Source organism: Hirundo rustica, chromosome 18 (assembly GCF_015227805.2).
Source record: "Hirundo rustica isolate bHirRus1 chromosome 18, bHirRus1.pri.v3, whole genome shotgun sequence".
In the NCBI taxonomy this organism is placed as follows: domain Eukaryota; kingdom Metazoa; phylum Chordata; class Aves; order Passeriformes; family Hirundinidae; genus Hirundo; species Hirundo rustica.
Window position 1 is genome coordinate 7,376,103 of NC_053467.1, and position 17,194 is coordinate 7,393,296.

General features: G+C 45.0%; 1 protein-coding gene across 4 annotated transcripts; it reads right to left on the minus strand.

Annotated features, from left to right (window-relative positions):
- Positions 1-9,387: 9,387 nt before the first annotated feature.
- TMEM100 (transmembrane protein 100) lies at positions 9,388-16,675 on the minus strand. 4 transcript variants are annotated; one of them, XM_040081819.2, is made up of 3 exons: positions 16,544-16,675; positions 13,726-13,895; positions 9,388-10,603 (listed from the first exon to the last, which is right to left on the minus strand). In XM_040081819.2, exon 3 carries the CDS (start codon positions 10,539-10,541, stop codon positions 10,137-10,139), a length of 405 nt encoding a protein of 134 aa, XP_039937753.1. In that variant the 5' UTR covers positions 10,542-10,603; positions 13,726-13,895; positions 16,544-16,675; the 3' UTR covers positions 9,388-10,136. The 4 variants fall into 4 exon arrangements, with proteins under 4 accessions (XP_039937753.1, XP_039937755.1, XP_039937754.1 ...); XM_040081821.2 differs by having other exon boundaries at positions 13,722-13,895; XM_040081820.2 differs by lacking the exon at positions 16,544-16,675 and adding an exon at positions 16,076-16,176.
- Positions 16,676-17,194: the final 519 nt, after the last annotated feature.

Here is a 17,194-nt window from a genome sequence, read left to right on the forward strand (position 1 = left end):
ACACTCCCAAAATATTCCAACATCATATGGTAAGACTGTGTTATATAAACATAGCCCATGCATGAGAAAGTTGCCTATTTATGCTTCATAAATCAAAAAAGATGATGGAAATATACCAGTATTTAAGAGATGCTATTAAAACATAAAGACTTCTTTTACCATTCTCCACAAGAAAGAACAAACTCAGAGATGGGAGCTGAGTTCTCTTCTTTGGCCCACAATCATGATTTTGCTTTAAAAAAAAAAAAAAAAACAAAAAAAAAAAAAAACAAACAAACAAAAAAACCCACAACCAGCTTTTTGGTTTTTTCCTTTCTGGCATCGAGGTTGCTCAGTGATCACAGGGGAGGAGGCCACTGTGTGGGGGTACATGTTCATTACAAATAGACTTATAAACCCAATAAATGAGCTGATGTTTTAGCACACGTCCTTCCTCCGTGGGGAGCCTGGGGTGTCTCTCTACACTTAAAGGCCTTCATTAGCAGCTCTGCTACAGGCCCCTCTCTAATCCCTCATTCCATCATCACTTCAGGACAACTTGTAATGCTTGATGGGACTTTAATATAAAACTTCCCAAAGCAGTTGTCAGATGGCTGTGGGTCCGACCATGACATAATTCACATGTTCAGGAATGTAATTTCATGCTATGTATGTTGCTGAACTCCAAGCTTTTGGTTCTGACTTCACAGTACTTAATCTCTTCCATGCCAAAAATTGCTTGATAGCATCTCTTATGTTCAGCTGAACTGCTGCACTAGCCCAAAGGGAAAACTTTGTTTCAAGGTGGATTTAAACTTTGCTGGGGGAAAAAAAAATTAATTAGACTACTTAATATGATTTACTCTGCTGCTCCTTCTGTCTGTGATGTGCAGGGGATGCAGAAGGGTTCTGCCTACCTCAATGAGCAGACTCACCAGCAAGGCAGATCAAAATCACCATCTGCGCTGTGTTCCACACACCCCACAAAGACTGGGAGACCTAGAAACTAGATCCAAATCCCCAGTCACTGTCATACCCACAGAACAACCCTCCCACCACCACTTTTGAGCTGGGAAGAAAGTGAAGTCACTTTGCAAGGTGTCCTTCAGATGTCTCCTGCTCAGACTTGTCCCTGTGATGAAATGATCCCTCTGCACAAAGCCCATCTGAAAGCAGCTAAAAAGAGTGGCTGGAAGAGATGGCACTAACAGCCATCCCCCACAGGTGGTGTGCCAACATCAAGGGACTAACAGGGCTGGAGTCTGAAGAGAGCCCTCTAACTCCTGGCCAAAACTGGCCACTTTTCGCAAGCTATTTGGAGAGCAAGCTGTGACTGCAGCTCCTCCCCCAAGCACTTCTCTGCTTCAGTCCCTCCAGATAATTCCTCAGCCCAACTGGATGTCTGCCCTGTGATCACACTGCAGCTTTCTGCAACAGAGCCTGGCTCCCCAAAACTTAATGTTCATTGAGGACATGAAGCTGGGGAGAGCAGTGGAGCATTTGCTTCTTTCAAAGACAGATCTGCGCAGATGAGAGCTCTCCCAGCGCTCTGCAAAGCTAATGCCAGTCACATTTTCAGAGTTCCAGTGTTTAACAAAGACTTCACCCTGGGGATAAGAGCATTGTCCAGCAGAGGAGGTGACAGAGCTGTCAAATCTATCTGCCAGATGTCGGTGTCGTAACTTGTACCGAGACTCCTTTCTCTTTGTACATTTGGCCCTGCCGCCTGCAACGTGCATTTCCCAGCTGGAAAGGCCTCACACACTCCTATTACTGGGAAAAAAGAAAACTGCCCAAAGGGAGAAAGTACAAAAGGTTTGCCTTTGCTACAGGAAACTGGAACTGCCAACAGTCTTGCTGAACTGAGTGCGTCGGCAGAATTAGGGTTTAGCAAGGTATCAGCAGTGGGACAGACATGGAGAGAAAGAATTTCCCAAGTCAGGCTATTTTCTCTCAAAACAAAATAGAATAGAGAAATAAAATTCAGGGATCGGAGCTCTTCACAGTCTGGAATTTCACTGCAAGAAAAACTCCAAGGTTGTTCTTATTTTGTTACCTTCCCAAATAAGAATGCAAAACTCAGCCTCAGGAGTTTATCTTTGCATGGATTTAGGTACAGAGCTTTGATACTTGTGCATATTTCATTTCAGCAAGATGAAAATCTTTCATGTTATCCTGTTCTATCTGATTTTTTAAATACAATGTAGTTGAAAATTAAATGTGGTAATCCAATGATTGCAACTTCCTGTAAAAATGAATAAGCAATAAAATTTACATTTCTGTGAAATGTTTTGACTTAATAAGATCATCGTTTTCCAGTGGAAGACTATTCCCTTGAGAGTTTCTGACCAGCTGTAATTGTAGCATTTGGAACGCATCTGTCACCCTAGGAAATGAAGGATTACCAGAACCATAGGAGCACAACTAAGTGAGGCTAAGGGATGCTTTCAGTGTTGGGAGCACCAGGGTGCTGAAGTCTTCCTTTCTCATTCTTTGCAATTTTAAAGCCTCCCTACATCTGAACACAGAGTATTGAATTATTGAATCAATGTGCGAATATAAACACCAAAACCGTGCCATCAGAAAGCAGACGAAACTCCAGTAGATGGCGCTCAAAAATATCCCAAATTTGTGTCCATGCGCGGCTGCCAGGACCTCGGGGCCATGCGAAGGGCTTGGGGAGGCAGCTCTCATCACCATCACTCTGACACACGGGAGATGCCCAGAGCTGCAGGGCCTGCAGCAAAGGTGGGCTCAGCGGTGGCTGGAACACATAAAATACACTAAAAGCAAGTGGATTAAGGTATCTGGGTCCTGTGAAAACACAGCAAAGTTTTGAAGAAATGCTGTAAGCCAGGGCAGTTGTAGAACATGACTTTCCAGGCAGGGAAATGTCTGGCCACCAGTTCCTGTGCAATCCTGTTGTTCAGTAATGGTCATTTCTGGAGTCTACGTCTAAATTTTGTACCTTTGCCTGGAAGGAGCCTGTTGTACTTCAAAGGCTGTTGAGTAGTGTTTTTTCCACAGAAGCACAGTTGGTTTTACCACTGCCAGGGGAATGGTTTTTACTGACCATTCTGACCAAAGACCAGAGGGGAAGTTGATGCCATCTGATTGAGTCCCTGGCTGGTGCCCCATGGGAAATTATCTAATGGCCAGTTCCTCTGCAGTCCCACAAAGCCACTGCCAGAAGTGCATCAGCTCCTGCACGCTGTGATGCAGCCAGTGCTCTGAGGTGTTTGGCAATGCTCAGTGCAGAGCCCAGAGCTCCTGGCTGTCCTCTGCCTTGTGCAGAGGAGAACAAAGCCCTTCACACAGCCAGGGAAGAGAAGCCTCCCCAGGCTGGTTGCCAACATGCTTCAGTCCTCCTCTGCAATACTCATCCCTGCTTTAGCATTAGTGTGAGCAAAACACACATGAGCACATGGATTCTCCCTGATTTTTCTGTCCCATCCTGAGCTCCAGGCTTCATGCTTTCACTTCTGGTCACTTTACAGACCAACTGCGCTTTCCTGTGTCTGTAGCCTAAATCCATCTAGTCCTGCTTGGCATGGAGCAGTCCATGCTGCAGTGAGGAAGGGCTGGCTGCTCAGAAAAGCCACCTTAGCCCCACTGTCGTCAGCACACAGAGGAGCAGGACACGAGCAAAGCAGTGACTATGATGTGAATGCTGTGCTCAACACCGATGGTTTGTATCTTCCACAATACTTGGAGCTGATGGCAGGTGAGGCTACAGCACCTATCATGGCCCAGCTGCTGTGATGGAGGACCTGAAAGGTTCTGCCAAGGCAAGAATAGCTTGTTCTCTAAGTTTTTGGGGTTTTTCTTATAACAGACGAATGAGGTGTTGGTCCTATATACATCAGTTGCTCATTTTGCAAGAGCTTAAACATTAGCAATAACGTGACCAACTTTATGATCTTTAACATGAGTTATATTATTCACTTCAGCAGTTTTGCCTTTGGGGAAAAAAGGGAAAGGGGTGCCAGGCAGCTTTGCTTCAAGCCTGCATTTCATTAAACTTCTGCTGTACCACTTTTGCTCCAGATTAAGAAACAATTTTCTTCTAGACCCGGTCATTAGACTTCCATGAGAAAACTGTTTATAGAGAAATGGTTCAGAGATCAGGACGTTTCTTTACAAGTTCATTTTGCAATCCAGAGTGAAAAATCCTTTGCTTGTATGCTAGCAGAGGTCATTCTTTGAAGCACCATCAGTTGGTAGGCAAAGAATGAAATTATCTAGATAGAGGCAAAGCAGAAGTGGCAACAGAGATGGTGATCCATAACATACCCCATGGGTTCCAGAGAAATAAATCCATTCAGGGCAATCTCAGCTAATTCCCATGGCGGCCTACTTTGTCCTTTTTACTGTGTGAAGCAGCAGATTTCTCTGCAGCGCAGCGAGGGCGCAGGGGAGAGAACAAAGAGCGGCAGGCAGTGAGAATGTGACACCACCATCCCCACAGCGCTCTGGGCTGCAGCTCCACTGCCTGGGTGTTATTTTAGGGGCTGTGCCTCCCACCCTTGCGCGTCCCAGGGCCCGGGAGCCGCGCGGTTCTGACGCCCGGCGAGCCCGAGCCTTATTCATGTTCAGGAATGGGAGGGTCAGGGCCATCGACACACACCGGCATCCTGCTGCCTATTATTTCCTGCCAGCCCTGGCGTTGCACCAAGCCCTAACATGACAGGTGGATGGAGTTCACAAGGAAATAATGTCATGGGCCAGTTTTCCAGGAAAGCTGTTAACTCTATTCACAAACCCGGGCCTTCAGATGGAAAGCGAACGTGGACGAGAAGAGGCGGTGAAGGGCTGCTCTGCTGCTATTTATGTTTTTGTCGCAGATTATTCACTGACATCTCTTGCTGCAGCACAGAAATCTTTACCTCTGCACAGTCAAGAGCAGACTGTGGCTGAATGCCTTTTAACTTAGAAAACCATGGGGACGCTGCCTCTGCAAATCCCACATGGCCATTCGATGTCAGTCAGGCTGCAAAAGATGGTAAAATAATCTGCCTTTTTCTAAGCTAAATGGTTCCTGGGAAACAGAAAATAAATATGAGGTGAGGATCTAAGACTGATGTTAACCTGGGGACATCGGGTATTTTGTAAGAGTGAAACTGAGGATAAAGTCCAGGATATATCTGAAACAAGACATATATTTTTAAAAGTCTCCATGAACAAGGCACATTTACCATCCTTCCATTACTCTATGTGTCCAACATCTGCAGTTGTATGTTCTTCTCTTTCTTTCCTCTTTTTCTGTTTTTAAAATGTAATATTTTTTTCTATTAGTATAAAAAGCACAGAAGAAGAGTAAAGAGGAAAAGCAATCAATCCAAAAGAAGTGTTTTGCAAAACTGCCATGTTTGCTACAAATGCAAATTTTAGGACGCACAGAGTCAGGACAATAGGACTCCAACTGGCTGCTAACAAGAGGAAGGATTAGGTCCTGTGTCATGTTAATAGTGACATCAACAACCTGAATAAAAGCCAAAAATTCAAGTTGATTTTGCAGTTTAAGACCATTGTTCTCCGACATGGTTTAGCCTGTAAGATTTAGTCTACACATAGATTTCTGCCAGAATTTATATTTTTCCCATCATACAGTGCAATTCTTGATTTGTAAAGTACCTCAATATATAAAAGCCCTTCATGACTGGCAAATATTTATATTGATATAGCTAAAATGTCATGCAAGCTACAGGCATCAAAGATATTGGAAATATAAAAGCAAAATTATGTCTGTCAATGCTCATAGGTACTGGTAATATCTATGCAAAATGATGGCTGCCAATATTGTTCTGCTCTTTTTTTGCAGTCCATTGTAAAAACAAATTAGGTGAAACCTGCTAATAATATGTAACAACTTCCATCTCAGATATCAAAGGAGCAGTAACCCTGGATTTGACTCTGGATAAGCAAAGCTGAGGCAGGAATACGGGATATTCCAGAGGGTTTGTTCCTGGCCTGACTCTTCCGGATGCTGATGAGACTCTCAGGCCCCTCTTCGTTCCACACTCTGAGCTGGTTCCTGTTCCATGGAGCTGCAGTAATACTGTACATGTGTTTGGTAACAGGAGCTCTCCCAAGTGTCCATGGCAGAGAAACTTAATTCTTGACACAAGTCCATGAAACTAACCTTTGTCTCTCTTGCTCTTTTTTTTTTTTTTTTTTTTTTTTTTTTTTTTTTTTTTTTTTTAAACCTGGAAAATAATGGTATTAGAGCCAGAGTCATGGATAAAACACAACACGTGAAGTGACTGGGGAGTTGTAAATTGGGCGTTTTAACTTGAACAAAATCTAAGCATTGTCATACCAATCTGATTATTATTTTAAAATACTGTCCCAGGCTATAACTGTCTTAGTGTACAATAGCAATACAGGGTGTAGTTACAGACACAATTTCCTGTGCTTGGGTTTTGAAATTATAATTTAAGATCGTGGTAACATTTGCCCGGAGCAGCAGCGCAATTCCTCTATTAGATAATTTTCTATCCTTGTGAGGGCAGTTTTGCTTGTGCACTGCTGCCAGGGCTTTCAGGAAGGGATAGACAAGCAATTGTGATAATAAAATTTGCATCAGTTCCCACCCAGCCTCTCCCAGAACTGGAAAACCATTTGTGGCATACAAAGCATTTTCACACCAGAAGGGAAGGTGTTTGTGAACTGGAAAGTCACTTTGATCTCCACAGGGTTGCATCCTTCTGGTTCTCAAATGCCAATGAGAAACACCAAACAGCAATCGTGGAGTTCCAGATGGCTTTGTATCAAAGACTTGCACTGCAGCACCCAGCACCCAGGCATGAAACTTTAAATCAATCCAGATTAGGTCATGGAAGCAGAAATTTTTGTTGGGCTTTAAAGGCTGAAAAGGTTGTGTTGTTCCTGGGTGTGCAGAGAGAGAGAGAGAGAGGATAGTAATGAAAATATCTGAAATATATAGATTTGCAAGATGAAAAAAGCATGGACTGCGAGACATGGGTTGGATGTCATTGCTGGTCAGTCAGAAAAAAAATGCTACTACTGCTTCAGACTGGCCCAAAATCAGTGCAAACAATTCATGGGGGAAACGTCAGTTTCTAAGGCCATGTGAACACTTAGCAATGAAACCTTTGAAAACATCTTCAACAGCATAAAAATCTCTGCCTGAACTGCTCACAGCCTCTGCTTTGCTCCTGCAGGACACCAGGATCAGGTGCTGGGATTCTTCCCCATAAAATTACTATTTTGCTCTTCTGAGTAAAGGACAAACAAGCCTGACTTCCTGCACAGGCTTTCATTTGCTTCCTGGTATGAAGATGCTTGTGCACATACCTCATCTCTAAAGGACACAGATGATGCTGCTGAGCTCAGCAGCCCCTCTCACCCAGCCTGTCCAGTTAGGTGGTACTGCGGGACACCAGGGTGTGCCTGAAGCTTTGCTGTGCCAGGGGACCACATCCAGGGTCACTGCAATGTGTCTGTCACTGCTCACAGGTTGGGTAATGCCCAGGTGCCCACAATTAGAAAGGCAGAGGGTGGTCCAGGAACTCTGCCGCGTCCTTGCCTATGCACTGCAAAAGTCAAAGAGTCCAGTGATAAGGAAGGGAAATCATCTCTAGTAGCAGCAGACCAATTCTTACTCACTCCTACTTACCCTTCCCAAAAAAAACCCTGCTTCAAAACCCCCATTGACTCCATTCCACTGAGTTTGGCTTTTCCTTTTTGATTGGGAGCTGAGCCTCACCTTGTACCTCTACCTTCCTTCCACAGCAAGCTCAGCTGTATCACAGTGATGGTCAAAGGAGGATCCATGTGCGGGAAAGACTTCTGGAGAGAGAAGTGGGCAGTGGGCAGCTCCTGCTCTGGGCTTAGCCTAGGAATCATGGAGCCAAACTGCCACACACATGGTGGAAATCACTGCATCTCTACAGCCCCTGCAGTTCTCTCCTCAGCAACCCCCAAAATTCCACTGACAAAAAAAGAAATGGGGAGGGGGAAGAAGGAGTCAGAAACACTATTGTGTTCCCAGGGAGGGAAAAAGATGAACAGCTCTATTTAGCTTATCCAGCTTTGCTGATGTCAATCACTTTTCTCATTTTAAACAGGAAAGACACCACTTTAGTCCACCTGTTCCATTATTTATCATGCTATGCATTTCCCATGAATTGTCACTCATGCAAAACCTGTACATCGTAAGGGGACACCCTAATATTTTTAATGACCTTAAGCAAAGTGATTGACACTAGACACCGGTGTCAGATGTTCTGGTGACGCAACATGTTCTCCTAGCAGCAGGAAAGCTTCCTGCCGTGATTAAGTGAGGGCTATGGAAGTGCTAAAATGTGTTGTCAGCTTTCCTCTGATGCAAGTGATTTTATTATAGCGTCTGGTAACCACGGAGAGTGGCAACGCAAATACTGACCCCAAACATCCCCTCCTGCACATATAGCTCACTCTATTTAAAACATGAGGTGCAGTTTGCAAATCCAGGGATAAGATATGGATGTAACAAGCTAAAACCATGGAGGGCAGAGGAAATGATGGCACCTAAGCCAGAATTCCTGGGTGGTTTCAGCAGGAGAAGTGTAGGGATCCAGGATGAGCTGCAGAAGGAACCCCCTGTAGCACCTCTTTGGCAGGTGGGCTCTGCAGCAGCATCACCAAAACTATCCCAGCTGCCAGAAGCTCTGAGGGCAAAAAGAAGACACAGGCCTGTCTTACCTTAGTAGTGGAAAGCAAGAATCACACCCAGCCCTTTTGAGTCTGAAGAAAGTAAGGGGGAAAATAAGAGAAAAAATAGAGAGAGCTCCATGCAGCCCCTTTGCCTTCTCATACACACCGGGGTGGAAACCTGTGACTCAGCTCAGCACCACTTGTTCTTCAAGAAGGAGAAATCATGTTCTGGTTTGCTTCAATTTGGGACAAGCCCCTCAATAATCCATTAACTGAGAAAAGCTGGAAGACCTCTACAACACAAGAGTTACAGAATCAACACCTCAGCCACAAGCAGGGGACACCTGGCACCTGCTTTTCATGAAGCATCCCAAAGCTCAGTCAGCAAACACTACACATAGCTTTGCTTCCACAAGCTAATATTAATAGTTATGTCTCAAACTGACTGTGACAGTGAGTGTCTGCAGAACTGTCTGCTATGATTTTTCAATAGCAGAGCTGTTAATCAAGCTGCAGAGGGCTGGACTATCAAACCAAAGTCCACAGGCTGCAGAGGTTTTTGTAAGAGATCAGCAGTACATGTGTTCACAGTTATTGTCACAGGGGTTAATTCTATAAAAATAGGAGTATAAAGCAGTCAGAGTTGAAGATACAAGCTATCCTGATAGCAATAAAGAAATATTTTTCTAAAGGTCTAGCAGCAATGGATATTATTTTAATGAAATTTATTTTTTAATTTTATAGCAAAATAATCAAAAGTGCTAAACCTGACCACTTTAATTTACAAAAAAAAAAAAAAAAAAGAAAAAGAAAAATCTCATGTTTTAAGCTATGATCATACCTCATTATTTAGGTTAAACAATGTAATTACACATTTCTACTGATTTCTATTCAATAGTGAAACAAAATCAATATTAGTTGGTTTAAAAAAGGGGGAAAGTACCACAGGTATTGGGAGGGGAAATTACATAAAATATGAGAATCAGCTTATTTGAGCAATTTGCAATGTGTTCTTATTGCCTTTTTTTTTTTTTTTTTCCTTTTTTTTAATTCTTTTTAGCAACAGTTTAAGTTCAGATACTCTGGCCATAAGCTTGTCACTTCAAATGCTATGACTTCTCCCTTGGTCAAATGTCAGTGTTTTAAGGAGACTTCTGGCATCTCAAGTCAGTTCAAATTATTTTCTCAGTTCTCACAAGATCCCTTTCCAACACAATCGGCATGTTGGAGAATGCAATTAGGATGGTTACAGTTATGTGACAGTTTTCTGTGAAGGAAAAATGGGTTTTCCTCTGTCTTGGAAAGAATCACTACCAAGTTTGCAGTAAGAAATATATTGAGAGCACTTGCCGAGTTGTTACAAGTATTTCTTAATCCACTCCATTTTCATTTCAGTTCGTTTCCACTGTTAAATTAAAACCTGCAATCTCTCCTACTGATAAATAGCCAAGTAGACTTACAAAGGTTCTGCCTTCTGTCCAGCCTTCTCTTGGCTGCCTTTAACCAAACAAGGTTCGCTGGTTTGCCACAAGCGCTGTCTGGCTCTCCCTCCTCTTTGCTTTCTTCTTCTGCTGCCTGATCTTCCAGCACACCACGCTGGAAGCCAGCAGAACGAGTCCTGAGGACAAGAGGACCAGCCCAAAGACGGAGATGATGGATCCATGGGAGTTGAAGCTGTATGCCACGGCGGTCACCACGGTGCCAGCTATCAGGATGACCACGCCGAAGGGAATGGTGCAGCGGTAGCAGGAGAGCTCTGCTCCCCCCGTGGCTGCTGTCAGCTGGCACTCGCTCACCAGAGGGATGGTGGTTATCACACAGTCATTGTTGTTACTCTTCTCTGTGGGTACAGAATCAGGGTGCTTTGGGGTGCCCAGGATCTCTTTGATAGGTTCGTTTGTCATCTTGATTGTCTTGACTCGGCCCGTTCTTAGGCTAGAGCAGGATCTGCTGAGCACGTGCTGCACTGTGAAGAGAAGAGCATAAGTTCAACCAATAATTACTAATTAATTATGAGACAAATGGGGACACAGAAGTATTACCTTGGAATCCCAAACAACCAGACATTCCAACCCCACAAGGATTTGATGCACAAGATCAACAGTGGCACGACTGATTGTGAAGGATCTGAATCACTTCTTACAGTAGTCAAAAATATGTATGTAAGCGCAAGGAAGAAGAGTCACAGACCAAGACAGGCACCAACATTAAAGTGTTGTGGGCCAAATCCTACAGTAAGTTACAGCCTAAAGTCAGTACTTCTGGACATAATTTAGATTTCAATTACATTACATTTTGTCACACATTGTTTTGATTTTTGCTCACACACTTTTTCTACACAGGTTTCTTTATACATCTACACGCAATACGTTACACAGATTTGCTCCACTGCACATCACAACAACGTGGTGAAGTACTAGCCCAGCAAAAACTAGGATGAACAGCAAGCCCTTTCTCAGTGCAAGTGCTGCTTAGGGAAAAAATTCAAATGGTCATGACAAAGTGTAGATGTGGGGAGTTGGGGATGCAAACAGATTTCCTGCACTCAGCTCAGCTCAGGGCTGGTGAACCTCCAGTTACAGCAACATCAGTGCCAGACTGACAGCTTGCCATTTACACTGGCTTCATGCAAAAGCAATGGGTCTCTTGTAAATCCATGAAATTACATCCCTGTTACTATGTGGGAGGGAGATTTACCATCACATTCACTCATCTCAGATATAGCAAGTTGTTTTCCTCCTGTCTCCAGACTGTAAACACACTCTCAGTCCTGATAGCATGCACAGTTTGACTGCATCTGCACAGGAGGCAAATCCCTTTTGGCTCTGGGAAGCCCAGGGAATAATCAGAGTCCACCTGATCAGGGCAAGAGGTGCCCATAGCTCTCCACCATTCCAGGCTACCATGACAGAGCTCAGCCTTGTCTCTGGGGCTCTGGTGATGTGGGGTCACTCTGGGGCCTGCAGCGAGCTCTGCCAACACCCAGGCTGCCACAGATGTGCTGTCCTGGACCCAGCTCAGTGCCTCCCAGCAAATGCTCCAGATATTGGGACACTGGGGAGCCACTGGTTTTCCTGCTGGGACTGAGTAGCTCCCAGAACTCCTCCACCGCTCTGGTGTGGGCTGTGCCGCTTTTGCTTTCATGAGCAGCATGATATGCAGCTCAGAGAACAAGGAAGAGCGTTGGCAATGCAGCAATGCTTTTATCACTTTTATCACCTTCACATCTGTGACTAGGAAGTTAATTGCCAGATACTTGTATTCTCCTTTTCCTTTCCCACCACTCCACCCTTGTTGCTAAGATATATTCGTTCATTGTGGAGAGCCCTTGGTTTTATATCTTAGCACATCCTATAACTGACCGTGAGTTTTACAAGCAAGAGGATTTCACTCTTTAAAGAAAACACACAGGCACAAACAGGCTAAATGCTGGATATAGTCAGAGTGTTTGTATACAAAGTCCCCTTGAGCCCTCAAGAGAGAAGGAAAGCCCAGATCTGGTTTGCCAAAGCTTTTGTCCTACTGCTCTGGGAAAGAGAGCTCAGCTCCCTGTTGTATCTGCTGTGCAGAGCTGCCTGTGGGCTCAGCCCTGCCAGGGGAGCCTGTCCCTGCTAAGCACACATAAGACACACAAGCACACACAGTGACAGCCCAAGAGGCAACAGACGCACTGAAACACTCTGTTTGATCATCAGGAAAATCTTTTTACTGTGAGGGTAACTGAGCACTGGAACCTAGTGAAGTTTTGGTGTCTCTGCCCTTGGAGATAATCAAAAGCCATCTGCACAGTCCTGGGCAGCATTGCCTCAGTGACCCTGCTGAGCAGAAGGGGGGTTGGACCATATGACCTCCAGAAGTCACTTCCAACCATGACCATTCGATGATTCTGCCTGTTTCTGCAAGAGTACTCGGTATCTCCAAGGCCAGGAAAGGGATTTGTTCAGAGCTTATCAGACAAAGCAAATATAACTGTGCTGACACCTTAGATATCCTAAATTCTCCTAGGTTTGGTAGCTTTGTTCTTTGAATCGTAATGCATGATTTAATGCCTTTTACATCAGATAGAAAGAGCCCAGGAAAGCCATGGGTTTGCTCTTGAGTGTCATTGATCTGTTCTCAAGTTCTGCATTTTCAATAACGATTGACACAGCAGTGAGACATACACTGGGGCCATTATGTTACTGCATTATTTATCTGTAAAACATTACAGAAGTTCAGCACAACATAAGAATGTGGTCCTCAAATGTCACCTTTTTTGATCTTACCATTCTACTAGTATAACATTTTATTATCAAATTTGAGGGAGAGAAAAATTAACCATTTTGCATATATACTGTAATAATTATCCAAAAGTCCAAGTACTCTAACAGTCACTGAAAAAGGGAAACTTCTGAATAACTTGAAAAGCCCATAGTAAGCATTATCATTCTGAAAAATTTTAACCTTTAATCAAAACATATTTACTTCTGTCTCTAAAGTCCTTGTCCTTCTGCTTCAGATACATCGTCAATGAACACTAAAATCTCCTAGACCTCTTGTACAGAAATTTATGAACAAAGGAAATCTATTTATACAAACAAATCTAACAGGAATAAAAAAAAAGTCTAATCTACAATAATTAAATCAATGGCAAAATACTTGTTGATTTCTGAGGAGCACATTTTTTGTCTGGAATAGCATGTAAGAAGGCAGGCATTCATATTTAAAAAAAATAAACAACCCTCTATCGAAACACTATTAAATAAACAACAGAACCTATTTGAAGTGTCAGCAAAGGTATTCAGCCCCAGAAAAAAGGGTACTGGAGATCCTCGTTGCCAGCAAAGTCACTCCTGACTTAAGCCAACAGGTGATTTGGTTCAAGTTTCAGGGTAAGAAATTTAGGCAAAAATACCCAGCAACACCAGCATCCTCTCACTAATCATACCACAAGTACTATCTTAAGGAGCTACTTAGAGTTGGAGAAAGAATGTGCTTCTGTGGCAATCTGTGGCTAACCCTGAATAAAGAGGAGAGAAAATTTTTAGCCACTAAGTGTAAGCTTAGGTTTATCAAAAAGACATGAAATCCATCAGGATGCATACCTACCAGATCCAGGAGAAATCCATGGTAACAGATCCTTGGCTCAGAAAGCAGAGGAAGAGTTCTGAAGATGTCTTTTAAGACAATTCAAGGCAAAAGAGCTGCTAGAGGCTTTGAAGAGTCAGATGTTGCTGAATGATGAACTGGAGGTGACAATATTCTAGCATGGAAGTTTCCTATAAGAAAAGTTGTTGGATATTTATCAGCTTCTTAAGAATAAAAGTCATGAGTGTAAAGCTCCAGCTGTGGGCTGACTCCTACTCCTAACCTAACCAAAGCAGGAGATGTTCTCCCCTTTGGCTCTCCTAGTGGCTTCTGACTCTTTTCTTGGAAGCAGCCACCCATTTATCGCCAAATGTAACATCTTCCTTTGATGATGTGACGTCCCAGTAGTGAGTATCATAATCCAGTCAAGCCCCTCAGAAAGAGCCAGGCAGGAAAAGGCAATGCACAAGAAATATTGTGTATATAAATCTTATTTAATTGAATCTCTTTTGCTCGCTTCGCCTGTGTGAATAATGATTCAGAATACACGGGAGTTTGTCTCTTCGATGTGTCCAATTTCTTTGAGCAAATCACTCCATCTCCCTGTTCCTCTGATTTACTCCCTGTGAACTGACTGTAACAACACACTTACCACTAAAAACCTCTTCCACTATAAGAAAACCTAAGTAATACAATCCCAAAGATTCTTCTCAGAATAAAAAAAGGCAGACTTGCACAGACCAAGAACTCTCTGTAATAAACACAAGTCCATTATATTTACTGCTGTTAATTTCTGCTACTGGATTTTTAAAAACAAAATTTGTAACTCCAAGAGGGACAAGGCGGACTCTGCAGAAAGCAGAGCAATGGAAATTGTTATCAACTGGAGAAACAGCTGTGAAATCACCAGGCAGCTGGGTAAAACTCATGAAGCAGCAGAGATTTATGCTGCTAATCTTATTTGACATTCCCTTTCTAGAAGTGCATGATCATGGAAGATCATTTCAACACGGAAGCAGGAGTCCTAAGAGGGGATGAGAGTAAATTCATGAGAGTAAGTTCATATAATGATATGCTTTAAGGGTTCTTCTGTTTTTAAGTTATTTAGACCCTGCTAACATTTCACAAACACAAACATTTACAGGCACAAACTGCTGCTGTTCTCCAGAAGATCCTTGGAAGAAGCCTGTGACATTGCTGAAGTATATTTAGCTGATTATTGAAGCTAGCTAATAATAATGAGTCTACTTGTTTATCTCCTTGATTATATTCTTTTCCACACGACCTAGCAATTAGTTTAACTTTTAGAAAAGTTTGGAGGGAAATGCAGGAAAAAAATCCTGACTTCAGATAAATAATCTAGATTTCATTACAACAAACGCGGACCTCTGAAATGTGCTTCCAGTCAACTTCCACTTGGATTACAGCAAGGTTACATTTGTTTGCAAGCTCTTCCCAGTGTAACTGTGCCCCCTAAGCCATTCTGCCAGCATCTTGCTTGGAAAAGATTAATTGCTCTGCCAGTTATTTATTTGTATTTATCCCTGACCGCACAAAGTTTAGGTATTTTTATTTTAAATTAGTCTCAATCAAGAATTCTGACAGAGCAACTTCTTAGAGATGATATTTCTTCCTTTTCCTTCCCTCCCTCACCACAAAACTGAGAAGCAGAAACATATGAAGTGTCTACATGAAGCTTTTCAGTGTTTTAACTCGGAATCATTTCAACGTGGTGCTCTCTCAGGAGGCTTCCCACGTACAGAATATCTCTGTGTAAGGGCAAAGAGCCACTACAACCCTTTCCCCTTTTTCACGTTTTATATATAATCAGTGGGACACATCTGAGTTTTCTGCCTTCAAGCTCTGGACCAGATTCTCTCTATTTTATACCATACTTCAGGCACCCTTTTTTGCTTATGTTAAATCCCAGTAAATCACAATGCTCACACTTCACACTGTGGCTATGCATTAACGTGACTGTATAAAATAGCTTAAGGAGTCTTTCTGTCCCGAGAGTTCATTCAGAATTCAACAGACTAGTAATCCTCAACACAATCCCGCAGCTCTGCCCCAGGTGAATACCTGGATATACACAACCAGAATTTGTACTTACAAGACTCCAGGACCATGCCCTGAGCTACAGATGCGGGAGAACACATTGCCTCCTTACCAGCCGCCTCAGGATGCAGTAAGTTTCTCTCACCAAGTTTTAAAGTAAAATTATGAACCGATTTAAATTCTCGCACCTTTTTCGTTTTCCCGACGTAACCGGAGCGCGGGATGGGAGCCAACACAACCCCTCCACAAACCAACTCTGCTTTGTGCAAACCGCAAAACTTTCAAACGCGCCTGCTACACGCCGCACGCACACCTGGGCTAAAACCCTCCGTGTCACGACTGTCCCCGAGTAGCTCTGCAAGAGAGCAGAGAGGCGAGCAGGCGGGGAAAGCCTCGTACACGTACAGCCCTCCGGTACCGGAGAGTCAGCGCTTCGCGGGACACCCGACCCGGACCCGGGGAGCGGCTCCGACTGCCGAGCCCCCGCGACTGCTGTAAGCGGGGAGAGCCCTGCGCCGGAGCGGAGGGAGCAGCGGGTCCCCGGCGTGCCCGAGCAGCTCGGCAGCCGCGGGGAGCCGGGCACCGGGAGCCGGAGCCCCGCGGGTACCGGGAGCCGGCGGGGGCGCGGCCGCGGGGCGTGCGGCTCCGGGGCTTGCCACGAGCCGAGCCGTGCCGAGCCGTGCCACAGGCTGGGCCAGCGTGCCATAGCACGGCTAGTGTGCCATAGCACGGCTAGTGTGCCATAGCGAGCCGCGCCTAGCGAAGCCGAGCCGTGCCTTACCTCCCGGCCGCCGGGCGGGACTGCCGCGGCCACCAGCCCGCAGCCAGCATAAGAGGGGATGCAGCTCGCCGCACAAGGGACTGTAAACAAAGTTCTCGGTGAGAGCGAAACAATTAAGGGACCAGAGCAAATGCATCGGCGGGAGCTGCGGCGGGCGGGGCGACAGCGGGACGGTCCCGCCGGGCGCGGGGGGGCCGCGGAGGGTGTCCGGCAGCGCCGGGCTGGGCCGGCCACGGGGCCGGGCCTCTCCCTCCGCCCCGCACCGCTCACAGCCCGGCACAGGGATGCACACGGCGGGGACGGCACGAGGGGAGGCTCCGCAACGCGCCCCGCCCGCGGCAGGTCACGCACACGGGGCCTGGGACGCGTCCTGCAGCCCTCTCTGTCCTCCTGCAGCCCTCCCTCAACCCCCTCTGCCCTGCTATAGCCCTACTGGAGTCCTTCTTCCCTCCTGCAGCCCTCCCTCAACCCCCTCTGCCCTGCTATAGCCCTACTGGAGTCCTTCTTCCCTCCTGCAGACCTTTCTGTCCTCCTGCAGCCCCTGCAGCCCTTCCTCAGCCCCCTCTGCCCTCCTGCAGCCCCTCTGTCCTGCTGCAGCCCTTTCAGCCCTCCTGCAGTCCTTCTTCCCTCCCTCGGCCCCTCTGCAGTCCT